This window comes from Sciurus vulgaris, assembly GCF_902686455.1.
Source record: "Sciurus vulgaris genome assembly, chromosome: 4".
NCBI lineage: Eukaryota > Metazoa > Chordata > Mammalia > Rodentia > Sciuridae > Sciurus > Sciurus vulgaris.
The window spans coordinates 88,353,825-88,372,161 of NC_136464.1; the positions used below are offsets into that span (position 1 = coordinate 88,353,825).

General features: G+C 46.3%; 1 protein-coding gene across 5 annotated transcripts in view; it reads left to right on the top strand.

Annotated features, from left to right (window-relative positions):
- The window catches only part of ARHGAP22 (Rho GTPase activating protein 22), a 225,663-nt gene that overhangs the window by 758 nt on the left and 206,568 nt on the right, over window positions 1–18,337 (top strand). For 3 of the 5 annotated variants that reach the window (XM_079137589.1, XM_079137591.1, XM_079137586.1), the window contains exon 1: window positions 2,246–2,497. In XM_079137589.1, coding sequence (XP_078993715.1) covers window positions 2,446–2,497 — 52 coding nt within the window. In that variant the 5' untranslated portion in view covers window positions 2,246–2,445. The other 2 variants (XM_079137584.1, XM_079137587.1) reach the window with 2 other exon arrangements.

The window sequence follows — 18,337 nt, forward strand, 5'->3', positions numbered from 1 at the left end:
GGGGTGCAACCTGCTCTTGAACCTGCTGCGGTGTGAGTGAGGGGAAGGCTGGAGTGGGCCATGGGAGCACAGTTCTTTTGTCCCCCTCTGCCTCTGAGGTCTCCAAGTCTGCTGTGAACACTTGTTTTTGAAGCCCTTCTCCCCTCCTCTTGGTCATAGCTTCCCGGCACCTATCCTGACCTATTCTGGCATCTACCTGTTTTCTATGCCAGCCTAAGAGCCTTGTGGGATGTCAACCCCACTCAGCTCCTAGAATTAGACCAGGTTGGCTTTCGCCAATCAACACATCTCACTGGTTTGCATTGACTCAGGGAAGGATTTTTTTGTAGCCCAAACCAAAGCCATCAGGAAAAAGGAGACATTTGGAAGAGCAGGGAGGGACAGCTGCCCAGCATGTCTGAGAGAGATACTTGAAGATAGGCTTTTTTCTTCCTGCTGAACAGGACCGAAGAAATAGCAGCTCCTGAAGCAGGTTCCAGTATTTCTTAAAAATAAGGGACTTTATTAAGAATGAAGTAGACACTCCAGAGCAAACAGGAGAACTGCAAAGAAACCCAGAAGAGGTTGATATTGTCAAACTGCTAGATCCAGCCACACCTGAAGCTCAAATTATGAGGAGTTTCCTGCTAAAGGAGTCGCTAAATCCCTCTTATTAGTGAAGTCAATTTTAACCAGCTTTTTTGTTTACCACAACTGAAAGATTCTTTCCTGATAGTAATACTATCCTCTTTTGACTCAGAAAGTATAAAGGTCACCAGATAAAACACAAGGTACCTAGTTAAATCTGAATACTGTTTCAGATCAATGGTGAATATCTTTTTAGCTAATGTTTCTTCTATCCTGTCTATATTTTCTATACTGTCTACCTTTCAGTATCTTTCTCAGAAGTGCCAAGAAACTGCCCCTCCCTATTCTTTCAAACATCTCTTCCCTCATACACTTGGTTTGGGCTACTAACCAACACATTCCTGAACCAATTATATTCCATGCACTGTTTAAAACATGCTTAGACTACAAAATTAACTGGGTATCCTATATTTTCATTTGCTTAATATGGCTCATGTCCAAATTCACATAACTAGAAAAGGAAAAAACTGATCTTGGACCTAGAGTTTTAATTTTAAAACCCCTACTACACCAGGTCATGGGTTGGGCTTCTTCTCACTCCCTAATCTTCCCTATTGTCCTCCCAGCCCCATGTGGTTAGAGAATATAGAGGAATGTCACTGTGGGTTCATTAGGGTTCCCAAGGTCTGCCCTGGCTCTAGGTTTCTCAGGCTGATGTTCCTTCCTCCGGTTTCTTGCCCCTCACTCCATTTCTGCCTCTCTCCCTCAGGGCTCCCTTCTTGGCTTTGCATTCTGGTCTGTGAAACCCAAACCACTGCTCTCTTGGGCCCAAAGATATGCTGGCATCTCTGGTTTGGGCCCTTGTAGATCTAGCACTTGCACACTGGCTCCTTCTGCTCTCAGCTGCCCCAGATTAGTCCCCAGAGGCACAGGCTGGCCCCCTTCACTGTTCTTCCCCAGTGCTTCCCTAGAGAATGCTAACTGCGGGAGCTGCCCCCAAGTCCCCAAGGCATGAACCAAGAGGACTCTGCCCCATCACAGTCCACTAAGCACTGTCCAGTAGCCGGCAGCCCCAGGCTTCACCCTCCGCAGTGGTGGTAAAAGCCAATCTCTGCTTCCCTCCAGCTTGGGGTTGGAAATTTCCAGCACCCTGAGGATTGGCTGTGCTCGTGTTGTCGTTAATAACAGCGATTGGTTTTATAATCACAAACGTGATATAAGCTCAGTGCAGCAGAGGAAGCAGCACAGAGACAGGTGGGTGACAGGAAGAACTTTCTGGTGGAAGTCCTCCCAGGAGTTGCTCCTCTACCCATAGAAACATGCCTGCATATATTGGCTCTCCCCTAGAACAGGACAGCTGCTTGCCCCTGTGGAGGGTCGTATGTGTAAACTGAAATCACACGCAAATTTGCAATGTTGCTGTGAACTCGTTTTCAAGGCTCTGTGGAAACACAACTCCCCTTAAATCCAGGTCAGCTCCTTAAAAAAAAAAAAAAAAAAAAAAGTGTTGAGGGCTTTGCAGTTTACACAGCACCTTATTTCCTCTGACTCCTTAATCGTCAGTTCGTTCTGAGAGGTGGTTGTCATTATTGTCCCCATTCTACCGATTTGAGGAACTGATACCCAGAGGCCCTGTGACTTCCCCAAGACCACTCCAAGAACCCTGAGTACACGTTCTTCTAAGGGACTAATTCCTAACAGCAAATTTCTTGTTTAAAATCCAAGAAAACATCAGATAAAGGGCATTCTAAATATATTTCTTTTCTATAGATGCGGATCTGTTACTGGAAAACAGGAATTAGCTTGTCTGCTTGAGGATGTGGTTGGCTTTTTATAAAAAGGATATAGAAGAAATTTGCACAGATTGCCAGCTTCGTTATGCTGCCGACAGCTTCCAGCAAAAGAAGAACCTTCGCGGCCAGATATTTCAGTAAGAATTTTATTATACTCTGTGTGGGGGATGATTACCTTTGCTTTTGACTTCTTCCTTGGGGGATGGGGTCACCGTGGCCACTGAAGGTGCCATCTTGGCCTAGTGGGTTGAGAGGACAAAACAGCATTGGTGGGCTGGGTCCTGCCCTCCTTCAGCTCCCAAGCACCCACTGCTGGCCCAGCACTGACCCCTGAACCAGGGTAGCTGCTCCATGTGTGCCTGAAAACAGATGCTTCAACACAACAGTGATTGTCAGGGGTGTTGGGCTTCAGTGGTTCAGGCTATTCTGACATTCAGTTTCTGTAAGGACTACAGTGTCCACGGACTGCCGGGGCACCCGGGATCCCTGCTTGCGAACGACACACCCCCTGGTTTACTAGTTTAGAAAGGGTGAGGATGGCTTAGTAGCCCCAGTACAGCGCCTAATGAAGCAGGACTGCTGTCTCTTCGGTCACAGGCAGGTGGTAGCTTGGTTTCATGCAGATGCTGGGTCATCTAGATGTTCATAGGGTCAGTTGTGCAGGTGCTGGCTGGATCGCAGGCAGGAAGGAGTAGGTTGAGTTGGTCCTGCATGAGATGATAGACCTGAGCACCCTTGGGCTGATGAGTGAAATTCCAGATGCCGGCAGGAGAAATGCAGTCAGTGGTCCCCACCCTGGCTCCATGCGAGGATCACTGGAAGAGTTTCTTAAAAATCTTCCCTCTCTTCCTCTGGAGATTCAGGTTTAATTGGTCTTAGGTGGATCCCAGACATCAGCATATTTTTTAAGTTTCTGATGAATGTTATGTGTAGTCAGGGCCAGGAAGCAGCAGATGGAGCCCAGGGAGAGCTCCGACTCCACACAGCCACCTCTGCCGTAGTTGGGGATGAGGAATAAGGCTCTCCATCCACAGAGATGAGAGTAGGTGGGCTGAAGCCAGGAGCCTGGCTCTGACTCTTGGATGGACTCAAGCGGAGAATGTGTCTCACGTTAACACCCCTGGATCTTACTTTCCATGGGTGAAATCAGGGCTGGGGGAGAAGGTGAGATCAGCTTCTTGCAGTCCAGATGCCAATCTTTTGAGAAAGGGACAAAGGAGATATTCCATGAGACACTTGAATTTAATGAATTAGATTGAATTAGCATTTGTATTGAGGTGGAATTTTCATAACATAACCTTTGTAAAAGTGTAAAATTCAGTAGCAGTTCATACATTCACCTGTGCAACCGTCACACCATCTAAATTGCAAAACATTTTCATTCCTTGCGTACCTCCACTCCAGTCCCCAGTAGCCATCAATCTGTCTTCTGTCAGTGTGGATTCACCTACTCTAGTTGTCTTATAAACAAAGTCTCCTATTACATCTGGCTTTTTTTCACTTATCATAATGTTTTTGAGATTCGTCCACATAGTAGCATGTATCAATATTTCATTCCTTTTTATTGGGTTAATTTTTAAAGGATTGTCTGGTCTCAAACTCTTTGGAACTTTGTAAAACTGGCAGCACAGGAGAAGGTGGCTTCTCCTCCCCATTGTTAGTTGCATGATTTCTCCTCTTCTCTCTCCTCTCCCCTCCCCTCTCTTCCCCTCCCCTCCCCTCCCCTGCCCTCCCTCCCCTCCTCTTTGCTCCCTCCCCTCCTCTTCTCTCTCTCTCTCTCTCTCTCTCAGTCTTGGGTAATTATTGAGGAACTTGACTTTGCTTTCAACTGACATTTCCAGGGACTTAGGGCAAATCTAAAGTTCTTAAGGGTTAAGTGGTGCTAATGCACCTTACATTTTGTCATAGTTTCACCAAATCAAGCATCTGCCAGAACATCCCTCTAACAGAAAGCCAGAGACCAGCCAGTACCAGTCTTGGCTGCTGTGCTAAACCCTCACCCAGCACCAGCACCATCCTGGGCTCAATCACTAAGGCCCTCAGATTCCCTGTGGGATTGCCCTGCCAGGTCACACCTGCTGCAGCCTCTTTTCTCACCAGCTTTACAGATTTCTACTCAGTAGTGTGTCTGGTCCACTCTCAGGACTGGTGGCTTCTTCCTGTAGCTGCCCCTCCCAGGGATACCTTACCCCTCCCACAAGGAGCAACTTGTCATCATGATAAGAAAGACAGTAGACTCTGCCTGTCCCCAACCAGAGTGTCCAGGTGTCTCAATTCTGTCATTCCTATGGGCCCCCAACACTGTGGCCCACTAGTTAACTTTAGCACTAAAGCCGGGGGGAGCTTGGAGTGGGGGTGCTCCACAGCATCCTTCCCCTTGCCTCTGTGCCTTTGCTGCCCTCAGCTATTCCCTAGAGAATACTCTCTCCCACCCTACTGTAGATGACAGGGGTATAAGGAGGTAGGGAGGCTAGAATATGCCCTGGAAGAACAGAATTGGAGAGAAGGGAACTGAAGTAATAGGAGGTGGGTAATAAGAGAGGAAAGGTAGATGGATGTCATATTGAGAAACTTGGACTCTTTCTCTTGGGCAATAGGGAGCTATTGAAGGTTCTAAGCATAGGACTGATCTGATCAGAATTGCATATAGAAAGAATGTTGGGGCAGAAGGTTGAGAGGACAGTGCTCACTTGAATTCTTACAAAGTCCTCCTCCTTGGTCCACCTGTTTCTACCTCGGACCTTCCATATCTTCTTAATACTGCAGCTGGAGTGCAGCTCTTTAAACCCAAGTCTGGTCAGCTCTGTTGCTTGCCCACACATCCCCATGGATTCCCACATCATTCACGGTTTCTCTGTCTACCTGCCAGCTCCTCCTGCATCCCGCCCACCCTTTCCCATCATCTCCTACCATTCTGCTACTCGCTGGACACCAGTATCACTGGCCTCTTCACTATTGTCCAGATGTACCAGCATTTCCCATGCAGTCTCCATCCCCCGCCACCTCCCAGATAGCTGCCTAGCTCACAGACTCACCTTCCCACGACATCTACCTAAGCGTCCCCTACTTCTGAGACTTGCTCTCACTGCTTAGGTCAGAATGGGAGAGGTTACACAGTCACCTCATCACAAGTCACCTAGATCTGATGACAGGGTGGATCCTGCCCATCACAGTGTCCCAAAAATCCAAGCTGACAGAGAAACCATGAGTTGCCATTGCCAGGTCAGAGAGTCAAGAGAGCAAGCTCTTGAAGGTCTCACATTGACAAACAAATCCTCAGCCTGGAACTGACATGTCACACTCTACTCACAACTGTGGTTCACAAGAGCCACTGCCTCAACTACCCACAAGGAGTCCAGGAAGTCTAGTCCTCCCACACTCCTAGAAGGGGAGAACTGGAATACTAATGACCATGCCAGTGGCCACACCAGTCATCACACCAATTGTAGCCCTGCTCCAACTTTCCTGTACTCTTTTCCTACTTTGTTTTTCTACATAGCGCTTGTTATTGTGTTTGTTGGTTTTCCATTATGAAGCACCTGAGATAAATAGCTTACAAAGAGAAAAGGTTAATTTGGGCTCACAGTTTTCAAGGCTTCAGTTCATGATCAATTGACTGTGTTGCTTTGGGCCTGTGGTGAGGCAGCACATCGTGACTGGAGCGTGTGGTAGAGCAAAGACACTCACCTCCTGGCCAGAAAGCTAAGGAGAAAAAGAAAGAACTAAGGTCCACTCTCTCCTTCAAGGGCACATCCCCAAAGACCTGAAGACCTCCCATCTCTTAGAGGCTCTACCACTTCTCAATAGTGTCCTGGGGGACCAATCCTTTAACTCATGAACCTTTGGGAGACATTCAGGAAACATGCCATAGGAGTTATGACCATATTCTATGTTTATATATTTTAATAGTTTTATTGATATGTAAGTTACACATGACAAAATACACCCATTCTACACAGATGATTTTTAGTGAATTTATAGAGTTGGGACAACCATCACCATGATTCAGTTTTAGTACATTTCTTTTGTCCAAAAAAGTTTCCTTCTGCCCATCTGCAATTGATCCTCACTCCCAAACTCCACCTCTGATTTGTGTTCTGTCTCTGTAAATTTGCCTTTTCTGGATATTTTATAGACATGTAATCATACACCATGTGATTCCATGTCTATAAAACAGTGTAAGGTTTTGATGTTGATTCATGTTCTCGTGTGTATGTTCCTCTTGAGCTGAATAACATGCCATTTTATAGATGTACATTATTATCCACACATCAGCGGATGGACTTTTAAGTTGTTTTCAGTTAGAGTTATATTGAATGATGCTGCTGTGAACATTTAGATACATGTGTTTCTGTGAATAAATGCTTTAATTTTTCTTGCTGTTTTAATTTGTTTAATTTTTAAGAAACTGTCAAAAATATTTTCCCAAGTTTCTGTACCATTTTATATTCCCACCAGCATTAATGAAGATCTGATTTCTCCATATCTTGCCAACACTAGTTATTATCTTTTATCTTTTTTTATTGTAGCCATTCTAATGGCTCTAAAGTGGTATGTTATTGGGAATTTGATTTGCATTGGTATAACAGTTAATGATGTTGAGCATCTTTTCCTGAGTTTATTAGTCATTTATATATCTTCCTTGGTAAATGCTTATCCCATTTTTTGCTAAATGGCTGAGACTGGGCTCAAATTTGTGATCCTCCTGCCTCAGCTTCTCAAGTCACTGGGATTACAGGTGTATGCTTGCCTCCTACTTGTTTATTTCAAGTTCCATGTCCCTTCTACTGCTAGGGTATAGACTTCATCCTGCAGCTTTATTGCTACCTCCCTATTGGTCCCTATGTAAGCAGCACTTAGAATAAAAAGGGAAAGGGGAAAAGTTAGAGTTGTTTTCACAGTGTTTGTACAACAGAGTTTTTCCTGGTGTGTAGAATATATTTAATAACTGTTAAATGAATGTATGAAACAACGAATAGCATGGAGTGTCGACTAATGGCCAGGTGACCTTGCTGAGATCCTGAGTCAGTGAGAATATAGAGCAAGTTCAAGAGACAATGAGGGAAGGATGGACAATGCTTGGCTGTGCTGGACAAGGGAATCACTGAGCACAGTTTCCTGTTAGGCAATGGAATGTTTTTGGAGGTGCAGGGTCATCCTATAGAAGTCAGGGCCCTTCAGTATAAAGCTAAGTACACACACACACACACACACACACACACACACACACACACACATTCCTGGCTTAGAAGTCAGAGAAGCTTTACTAGGATCCACGGGAAGATCAAAGAACTGCAGGCCCAGCTTCTGCTTCATACTGGTGGATAAATCAGCTGATCAGTGACAATGTATATGTGTGCTGCTTCCCTTCTGTCTCTCAGATCTCCCAGGAAGCTTCCTGTGGGTCAGTCTGACAGGAGATATACAAGAAAAGAAGTCACTGGAAGTATCATTCAGCCTAACCAAGTTGTACCACAAAGCTATCACATGACCTTTCTCTAGTTTCTGTTAGGGAAACCAAAGGCAGATCAATTGACAGTCACTCTAAGTTCCTAATGGAATAGCTCTAGAAAGAGTAATGAGTGGACAAAGGTAGAAGAGGTCAGAGCAGGGAGACCCACAGAACAGAAGTCCATTTAAATAGTCCAGGAGAGAGCTTGTGAGAAGCTAGGTCAAAATAGTGGTAGTGAAGATAGAAGAGAGTCTAAGAAGGTAGAACACACAAGACTTGGTGACTGGATGCTGTGGAGGGTATAAAGGAAGGAGGCAAGTCAAGTTCTAGCCAACTGGCTTGGGCAGCCAAGCGAGTAGAGATGCCATTGTTGGGAGAGGGAACAGGGGAGGGATAGATGAGGCCCTTCCTCATCAACCTTTTAGTAGGCTGTCATCTCATCATCCCATTACACTGGTCCTAGCACCATCCATCCATCCACTATCTACCCATCCACCCATCCATGCACCACACATCTACCCATCCACCACCCATTTATCCACGCATGTGTCCATACTCTCACGTCCCTGTCAACCTGTGCCCTAAGTCAATCTGCTTAGTGACATTTACTACCTGGCTTCACACAGCAATGATCCATGGCTCCTTCTTACCCACTAACCCCCATCCCAACACATTGTGTTGGGACCTGTCTCCATCTGCAGACTCAGAACGGTGGGTGCCCATGACAGGGGTCTTTTAGAAGTATTTGTCCAAATGCTTGATTGGCTTTTGGGAGCTTCTCGTAAACTGGCCTGGCAAGGATAGTAGCAAAATGTCTGTAGCGGCAGCTTTTCTGACTCAACCATCCACCCAACAGTAGCAAAATATGTGTAGAGGCAGCTTTTCTGACTGAACTATCCACCCACTCCAGCCTTCCTGCTAAATCTCTCAAACTTAAGCCAATATCCCAGCCATTATAAGGAAACGCCTGTTCTTCCTTCTTCTTTCTAGTGAAAAGAGGAAGAGAGAAAAGACCTGATACTACTTCCAGATTAAAAGTAATAACAAATAATAGCATTAAGGTCACTGCTCCCAGTTAACAACTCACTTCAGCACAATGCTGTCACTGGAGCCAGCCTGTGAAATAATAATGTTCCTGTTTTACAGGGGAGAAACCTGAATCTCAACAGCACTGTGGCTCCTTCCTACCCCCAGCCAGGAAGTGGTGAACTTGTGTACAAGTTTGGGCTCCCCAAAAGCAGACTTAGGACAAGAACTTGGGCGCAAGTGGTTTATGTGGAAGGTGATAACAGGAAGCAGGACTGAGGGGGCTGGAGAGTGACACATGGAAGAAAGGAAGCCAGTGTCGGGGGCACAATCAAGGCTGTTGCCACATCAACAGGCTCACTCCACGGGGACTCTGGAAAGCAGTTTCCTGCCTCCCGAGATGTCTCAGAAGGAGCACCCTGCTCCCTTTCACCCTCTGCCGAAGGCTGACCCAGGGGTGTGGACAGCTGGCCAGCAATTCTGGGCTGCATTCCTTTGCTTGGGGCTCAGCAGGGTCTTTTGGTTTCAGAGAGAGCCCTGAGGCTGAGTCTGGAGAAGAAAGTTAGCTGGGGCTGAAGTCAGCTGTCCAAGGCGACAGACTGTGCCACAAGCTGTGGCCCCTAGGTATTTTCCCTTGTGCAGGGTAGGGGAGTTATGTGAGCTGGACAGACCTGGGTGACAGAAAATGGGTCCCAGGAAAATATCCACCCTAGTGCAGAGGTGGGCATAGAGAGCATGAGAATTCAGAAAGTTCCAGAAACAAGATGAAGTGCCTCATTTCATCTGCTTCTTGGTGAAGGAGCCCCCATGGGTGCTAGAAGTCCCTTGCTCACTGTGAGGAAGAAGGAGAGCAGCTGCCAGGGGGTCCAGGCTGCCATAACAGAGTACAACAGCCAGGGGTGCTGAAACAGATTCACTTCCTGGTCATTCTAGTGGCTTGGAGCCCAATATCAAGGTCTCAGCAGGTTTTGTTTCTCCTGGGCTCTCTCATTGGCTTGTAGATGGCATCTTCTCCCTGTGTCTTCATATGGTCATCTGTGTATGTGTTGAGGGCCAGCGGTGTCTGTCCTGATCTCATAAGGACAGCATTGGATTATGGCCCACCCTAATAACCTCATTTAACTTAATCACGTCTTTGAAGGCCCCTCTCCAAATGCAGTCACATTCTGAGGCACTGGGGGTTAGGATTTTATCTGAGTTTTGGGGGGACACAATTCAGTCCTCTTGCTTTCCTGAGGTCTGGGCTACTGGTTCTGAGAAAGAGTCAAGAGTTTGTGCCCAGGGCAAGGCAGGACAGAATCGTGGGCAAGAGTCTAGACAGATGCTCTGCCAGACACACTGGTCTTCCCTCTGTATGTCCTGATCTCTTCTGTGTCCTGATGCCCTCCAGGAAGCCAAGCAAAGCCCACACTTGCCCACCACCAGCAGCCGAATCAAATAAGGGCTGAGTCACCAGCTTTCCTTGCAGACCAACTTCCTGTGATGATTTCTGATCCTGCCCATCTGGAAGAAATGACAACCTTGAGAACAGCTGTGAAATAGGAAACCACAGTGAGGTCCCATGGCCCTCCACCTCTGCAGCTTGCCCTCTCGTGTGGCTACCTACCCAGCTCTGTGGGGGCGGAGAGGATCTCTTTGGTTGCAGGATAAGGACACAGAGGATCAGGAAGTTTATTGACTTCCCAAGTCACACAGCTATTGAGCCACAAGAATGGAAATCAGCCCATATCTGAGCTGAAGGCTCTCTACCTCTGCCCTTAGGGACATTGACTACACCCCTTTGTCATACTGATCAGATCCACCGCAGAATTTGAATGTACCCCTCTGGCCACCCATAGGATGACTGAGTTAGTGGTACAAACTGGCTTCTCTCATCAGGTTAGCTGGCTGGCAGACTATCCTGCCAACTTGTCACTATAGCAACAAGGGCAGAGGAGACAGCATCCTGGTGGCCTGGAAAAGTAGAGATGAATGTGGGACATGGATGTTCATTGAATGGACTTTCAGAGATCTACCCTAGATGCCTTCCAAGTCCATCCTGAAGACCAGCTCAGTCCAGTGTTCAGTAAAGACAAGGTCCAGGCCAGGTGTGGTGGTGCACGCGTGTAGTCCCAGCTACTCAGGAGAATGAGGCAGGAGGATCACAAGTTCAAGGCCAGCCTTGGCAACTTAGTGAGGCCCTGTCTAAAAATAAAATTTAAAGGTCTGGGGTTGTAGTTCAGTAGCAGAGCAATTGCCTAGCATGAACCAGGCCCTGGGTTCAATCCCCACTACTGAAAGAAAAAATAAATAAATAAACAAACAACAACAACAACAACAACAGTTCACTGAGGGGCACAGGGTAACTACTGAATAAGAAGAAATTCCTTTCCATACAAATACTAGAATCCTACTGTTAATCTCTGTCTGTGAACTGTGACTTTGGGAATTTTTAAAAACAAAGTAGAATGATGGGGACCCTGGACACAGGGACACCACACTAGGAGCCTGGCATGCAGCCTTACTGATTATTGTAGCATATTCATGTAAAGAATTCAGACAGCATAGGAAACTGTAAAGTAGAAAGCAAGTGACTCCACACCCCCATTCCCACTCTCCAGAAATAGCTATTGTTAGCTCCAGAAAACCGTGACACACGTATGCATCTTTCCTTTAGTTAAGAACATAAGCAAGATGGTAGCATTCACAGTTTAACAACCAGCTCTGACTTTACCCATGGTTGGTCAGCAGCACCCTGCTGATCAGCCTTCAGGTGTGTTGGAGGCTGATACCCCGGGAAGCAGAGGCTGAGAGGAAGATCATCAGCATTGGACGCCGTGCAGTAGGCAGTAAGCAGGACCCAGCAGAGCGAGGAGTTAGTTGTACTGCAACACAGGTTTCTAGAAGCCTCAGCCCACTGCATTCTGTTTCCCCCCAATGACCAGCCATTGGTGATGGCTCCCCCAGGAAGAGAGTGCACCTTAAGTGAGGAAATTCCCAGTGGAGGCAGAGGCTTAGGGCCACAAATCAGCAGCAGGGTGCTAGACCCTTCAGGACTGGGCCATCTGGGTGGCAACAGCAGAGCCCACTTCAAGTCATCTCTCGATTTTTACTGTTACAAACAATGCAATGAATGCCCTTTTCTCTGCAAAATAAGCTATCTAGAGCAGACTTATGGGTCAAAGATGTGGCATTACATCCTGCCACCATCAGGCCACTGGGGCCTCTCTAGGGTAGTATACTTCTCTCAGCTCAGACTCCCAGAGTTGATGAATGGAAAGGCAGGCTATGCTTCTTTTACTGGTACACATGTCCCTGCCGCCCCACATCCTATTACCTGCACCAAAGAAGATGACTCCAGTGGACCACACAGAGAATGGGAAGGGAGTTAGGGCACATTTTGTGATGAAATCCTGTTGGTTATGAATTGGCTTTAACATAAATTCTTGAGGTCATGGTTCGACCACTTTCAAAAAGTCCTTATCCTTTAAATTTGCTAATGGAAGTTACTGGGAAGAATCAAATGCTCTGAAACTAGATTTCTGGGACTGTAAATTGGGTTGGGGTCTCAGGGTGGAGGGGTGGAGCCAACAAAGCACACAATCAGGTCGAGGTGCATATGGTGGACACCTGTGCCCATCCTCCACATCCACAGAGACAGGGACCATCTGTTGTTACTCAACCCAGCAGGCTGGGGTTGAAATGCCAGCTCTTAACCAGTGACCTTGAACATGTTACATACCCCCTCTGAAACCTCCTTTCTTCAACAAACAGGAATTAACAAAATATCTTTGGGCAACTACTTGTGTGACCCAGGATAGTGGCATCTGACTCAGTGGATGCTCAGCAAATGGTAACTGATAATATGATAATGGTGACATTCACTAAGAACAAATGCTATCCCCCAAACACAGTGTGCTCCTAGGTATGTCGGGGCTGGTTCTCAGACTGTGAGTGAAGCACAGAAGGGAAGACAGTTCTGAGCAGAGGGGTGCCCATCAGGTATCCCAGGGACTCCCAAGACTGATTCACTTGACCACTGCAAGGAAAGGAAGAGGCCAGATGTGCCTCCCAGTGCTACCAGCTCTGGCTGCTGTCCACCTTTCTCTGAGTCCAGAACAGTGTGTTCACTCCTTCCACTGGGGACTGATTTTTCAGGCAACTCACATGCAGGACCAGGGACCCAAAGTCCAGACAGTGCCTTTTGCAAAGGACATATTGTGCCCCTTCTTCCAATCTGAGCCAGCCAGCCTCATAGCCAGACTGTATGACTTGTTAATCAGAGTGCCTGGTGGCCTGAATGAGGCCATCATGTACCTCCTCAGTCAGCCCAAAGTGCCCAGCTCCACCCAGCAGTATGACAAATTGCGTTCAAATTTATTGGATCAGGATCTCTCGTAAACCTTTAAAATATCAGCAGAGACTAAATTCAAAACTTTAAATGTGATAAGAGAAGTATGGAGCATGCTGTGGATGGCGCTGGAGCTGTTCCCTCAGGCTCTGCCCTGTATGGTCCTGCATTTCTCCTCCCCTTTGAACACCTGCTCTCTCCAAATCCTCTCATGGGCACCCGACCAGAATGGAATGAGACAGGACTATCCTTGAAAGCTTGTGCCCAGAGGGACGACAGACATCCTTGGATACCTGTCTTGCCCTCTTGGATTCTCCAACACCAGTTGGGAATCCAACAATTCAATTCAATTCAGGTACCAACTGACCAGAATAAGCATGAACCTTGCTGGTTAAGTAAGGGCTCAATCCCACAAAAGTGCCCCAACTTCTGATGTCTGTGGCAAATGGGTGCTCTGGCCATCCACACTTCGACTCTTGGCTACATGTTCAGGGGTTCCCACCTTCCATCCTCAGTTTCAATAATTCACTAGAATGATTCACAAAACTCAAGAAAACTCTTTACATTTACCACTTAATTACAAAGGAACAGTCAGATAGAAGAAATGCATAAAGCAAGTAGTGGGGAAGACATATGGAGCCTCCATGTCCTTCTGAGGACACCACCTTTCCAGCATCATGCATCATGTGCCCGCCTACCTAGAAGCTCCCCGAACCCAGGTGTGTAGGTTTGTTCTGGAGGTTTCACTGCATAGGCATGGTTGATCAAATCACTGATAATTGGTCATTAAATTTCCTTTCTAGTCCCTCTCCTCCTGGAGGAGGGTCGGACTTAAAGTTCCAACCCTCCAGGCCTGTGGTTGGTTCCCCAGGCAACCAGCTCTGTCCCTCAAGAGGCATCTCATTAACAACAACTCAGGTGCCTTTGAAATGAGTTTGTTGTGAATAACAAAACATGTTCCCTTCACCCCATAGATCAGGAAATTCCAAGGTTTTAGGAGCTTGGGTATCTGAAACCAGTTAGAAAGGCTAAACAGCTATTTCTCCCATTATATCTCCCACCTTCCAGGCGCCTAGAAATAGGGGGACTGTGTCCCTCCTTTGTGGTGTCTGCCACAGTTCTTCACACTAGGCTTTATGTGGCCTTGGTTATTAATAATTACAAATAGAGAAGAAGGGATTGACTATCTTCTACCTTCCAGGAATCCCTGATGATGTTACCTTGGGTTTGGACTAGCAGCCAGGTCTTCAAATCTGAAGGCAAACACTCAATAAATGTCAATGCTGAACTTCTTAGCAGCCATCCTTGATTGAAAACCTGCTAGATTTCAGGACCAACTAGAAACTCCATCTATTTTGCACAAGTCTTCACAGTGACCCCAGGGGGATAGATAATCATGAACCTTTTTTTTTTTTTTACAGACTGCATTTTGATTCATTGTACACAAATGGGGTACATCATTTCATTTCTATGGTTGTGCATGATGTAGATTCACACCATTCATGTAATCATACATGTACATAGGATAATGATGTCTGTCTCATTCCACCATTTTTCATACCCCCTCCCCCAATCTTAATGAGATGACTGAGACTCAGAGGTTAAGACCCTGGGTATAGGACTGGGAATGGAGCTCAGTGGTAGAGTGCTTGCTGCACATGACCAAGGCCCTAGGTCCCACCCAGCACTGGGCAGGAGGACCTCTGGGGCATCAGAATTCAAACCCAGCCTGTTTTTTTGCCAACACTCCATGAAGTCTCCATTCCAAGTTCTGGAGCTGAAATCAGGACACAAGAAAGACATAACCAAAAAAGTCTCTTCCTGTGATTCTTTATTATAACTGGTTCCCATTTAAGAGTGAGATAGGGTTAGCAATTGCAGTATTAAAAACCAGCATAATACTCAGGGCCTTGAGTAGTAAGCAGTTTTCCTGGCTTCTAGGGCTGTGAGTCACACTCCTCTGAGCACACAGCTAAGTGTCTACTGGGAGTTGGTGGTGAGGATGGCCTTTCTCATGTTTGCAGTGGTTGCTGGCTGTTGGCTAGGGTAAAAATGGGGCTGATGGGCCATATATCTCTCAAGGATGCAGAGAGAGGTCAGCAATTTGGAAGGCTTTTGCCTCAATCTAGCAAAGAAGGAGCACAGCTGCACTTAAGAAGTGGCGGCTCATTTGCCAAGGTCTGTTGGGCTTTATTTCCTCATGGGAGCTAAGAATTTAGGGAAGCACTTTCTAGGTGACAAAGGAGTGCTGTCACAGTATAAAGTCTCTCCTTTGCTAGGGTCCAAGGTAGGTGGGTGTGGATGAGTATGAAGCAGAGAACATCCCTTTGAAGCCTGGAAGTTGAGGCACCAAGGGATCTTCCCTCCCCCATGCCTGGCCCAGGCCAGAAGGAACACCCAGCAAAGCAGATGTGAGCATGAGAGCCTATCCTTGGCACCGGGAGTAACCTAAGCACCATCTGGTCTAACTACTGCTACAACCAGCCATCCTCAAACTGAAAGAAAGTTAGGAAAGGCTTCACAGAGAAGTACAAAATAACAGCACAGAAGACATGGTTCTTAATTAGAGCACAATGGGGATATCGAGTGCATTTTTGAAGCCAGTTTGTAAATTGCAATATAGCATAATGTGTTGTGCTTAGGATGAAGTCTTAGAGACAGACACAAATTTGAGTTCAGACCTTCCCAACTCCTTTAGCTGCACCTAGCTCCTCAGCTAAACAAGGAGGTCCTGATCACATTAACCCAGAGTGTTGTTTAAGCAAAGTACCTATAAAAGTTCCCTGGCACACAGAATCTGTTCCATGATATGACATAATAATGACATTCCTCCTTGCTGATAAGGGATGTCTCAGGAAAAGCAGCTCTGTATCAAGCACTTCCTCTATGATCTCCCAGTTCTGTGGTAGGTCTTATCCCTATTTTGCGTATGAGTAAGCCGAGGCTCAGAGAAAACAAGTGATTGGGTCAAGTTCCCAGAACTACCATAGGCAGGTGAAGGATCCGAATTCAGCTCTCCTGGGCTTCAACATCTAATTACCCATCCACGCCTCCCCAGGCCTGCTTGGAGTGACTCTTTCTAAATACAGGAGTATAATAGTCATGGGACATCACCCTGTCCCTTTTGTAGGTATGTCACCTACTCTTCACTCTGTAGCTTAGGTGTCATAAATCCTCTCATTTGAGTAGTTCTTGCCAGAAGACATTCATATCCTCATTTTAAAGACGAGGAAACAGGTCATGGACAGGGTCCAGCTGCACTCATCAGTGGCTGAGCTGGTGTTGGAAGCAAAGGGCAGATTCAAGACAAGTAACTGAAAAATATATACACACACACCAATAGTAAGGAATTTTGATTCACATGGAGGGGGAAAACACATTCTAAATACTAGTAATTTCAGGAAGTGGTATTTTGTGATCAATTTGACTTCCCCTTGAGAAATGTGAGAGTAAATGAGTCACAGGGACACTCTGTGCTGGGTTCCTCTTTCGGGATGTGCTCCTGGGAACACTCTCACTGCAGCAGTTTCTGTGTCAACCCCAGGTCTGCCCTGGACATAGGACATGGGCTTCTCCTAAACAGGCATTTGGTAATAGGCCAAGGTTTCTTTAGAACTTGGGTCTCCCCTTTATTTCCAAGGTTTATGAGGGAGAGTGGTATCCTGACCTGGACCACCCAGCGGCATGGGGGGCTCTCTGTCATTCTGTGCACATGTTGTATCTGGAGAGAAGTGATATCCCCTTTCTACAACTACTCCCAATCCCAACCTTCAGCCAAGGCACCATTGCAAGTTTCCTTGAGATGGTGCAGTTGATCACTTAACACCTAGTTATCAAGGTCCCTGGAGATACAAAACTGTACAAGTGATGACATGTTTTCTTGAGGAGCCCAGTCGGGAGTTAAGACACACAGCTAAAAGCAAAGATGCTACCACTCAAGACTCCAGGTGGCTCTGAGCAATGCTGACTGACTAGCTGGGGTCAGCTGAGAGCAGTAGACACTTTTTAGGTAGCCCCATCCCAGAGACCATCAGGGCTGTTCACAGAAGGCTGTTTGAAGGCTGAAGGGGAATACCAAGTTTATTGCCGAAGAACCAGATAGGACCGGACAATCCCCAGAGGTGAGCAGACAAGGTCAGCCAGCTGGAGGTCACTGGCATGACCTACTGAGGCATACTTTGCTATTAGCCACCAGGGCAAGAGGTTTTTGTCCTTTTGAAGAAGGGGATGATATGTTGATTAGACTTTATAATTAACCAGAGTATCTTATTTACAGAATAAGCATTGAGTATGGAGAGGCACAGGAGCTGCATCAGTCCAGTGAGTAATGGGGACCCCACTAGCACATCTCCCACTCCCATGTCTGCCTCTCCTCTCTTACTACATTATAGGTTCCCAAGAGCACTAGACCTCCAGGAATCTCTTCAACAGCCAGTGTGAAGGAAGCCACATTCCTATATTTTAGGGAGGGCTAAATATGTGCCAAGCATCATGCTACATGCCTTAAATTGTTGGTCTCATTTAATCTCCAGAACAACCCTAGGAGGAGGCTGTCACTGCCCCCATTTTACACTTAAGATGAACGAGATGACACCAAGAGATGGGATGTCCACTCCACTCAGCCAGTATATGATAGTGCCAGATTTTGATCCCAGAACTGATTCCAAAGCCAGGATCTGTCCATAATTCCACACTATCTCCCATTATACAACGACATCAAACAGTCACCGTCCATCTCTATTTGGTTTGACTTGCATATTTTTGCCTTAAGTTGATGTTAAAGTGATACACATTCAATAGAAACCATATTTTGATAGTCAGTGACTATCTGTATCACCCCTGATAAGTAAGAACATCAATTTCATTTGAGCTATGAAAATACAGCTTTTTCTTTTGGCCAAAGTCTTGGGGAAGAATGAATTGGTATGGGTCCTCCCAGAGTTTACTGGGTTATCAATGGATAGAGTACAGTTGGTTCTTAATCATCGTGAGTTTCGGAATTGTTGATACACACTCTTGTAGACATTCTTATATGTGTCCTTATATGGTGTGTATGGCAGTTTGTAGGGTTTCTCTAAGTGCAGCCTTCCTGTTTTAGCTTTGCCAATCAGGATAGGCAGAGCAGAAGTAATCATCTCCATTTAATGCATAGGGAAGCAGGCTCAGATG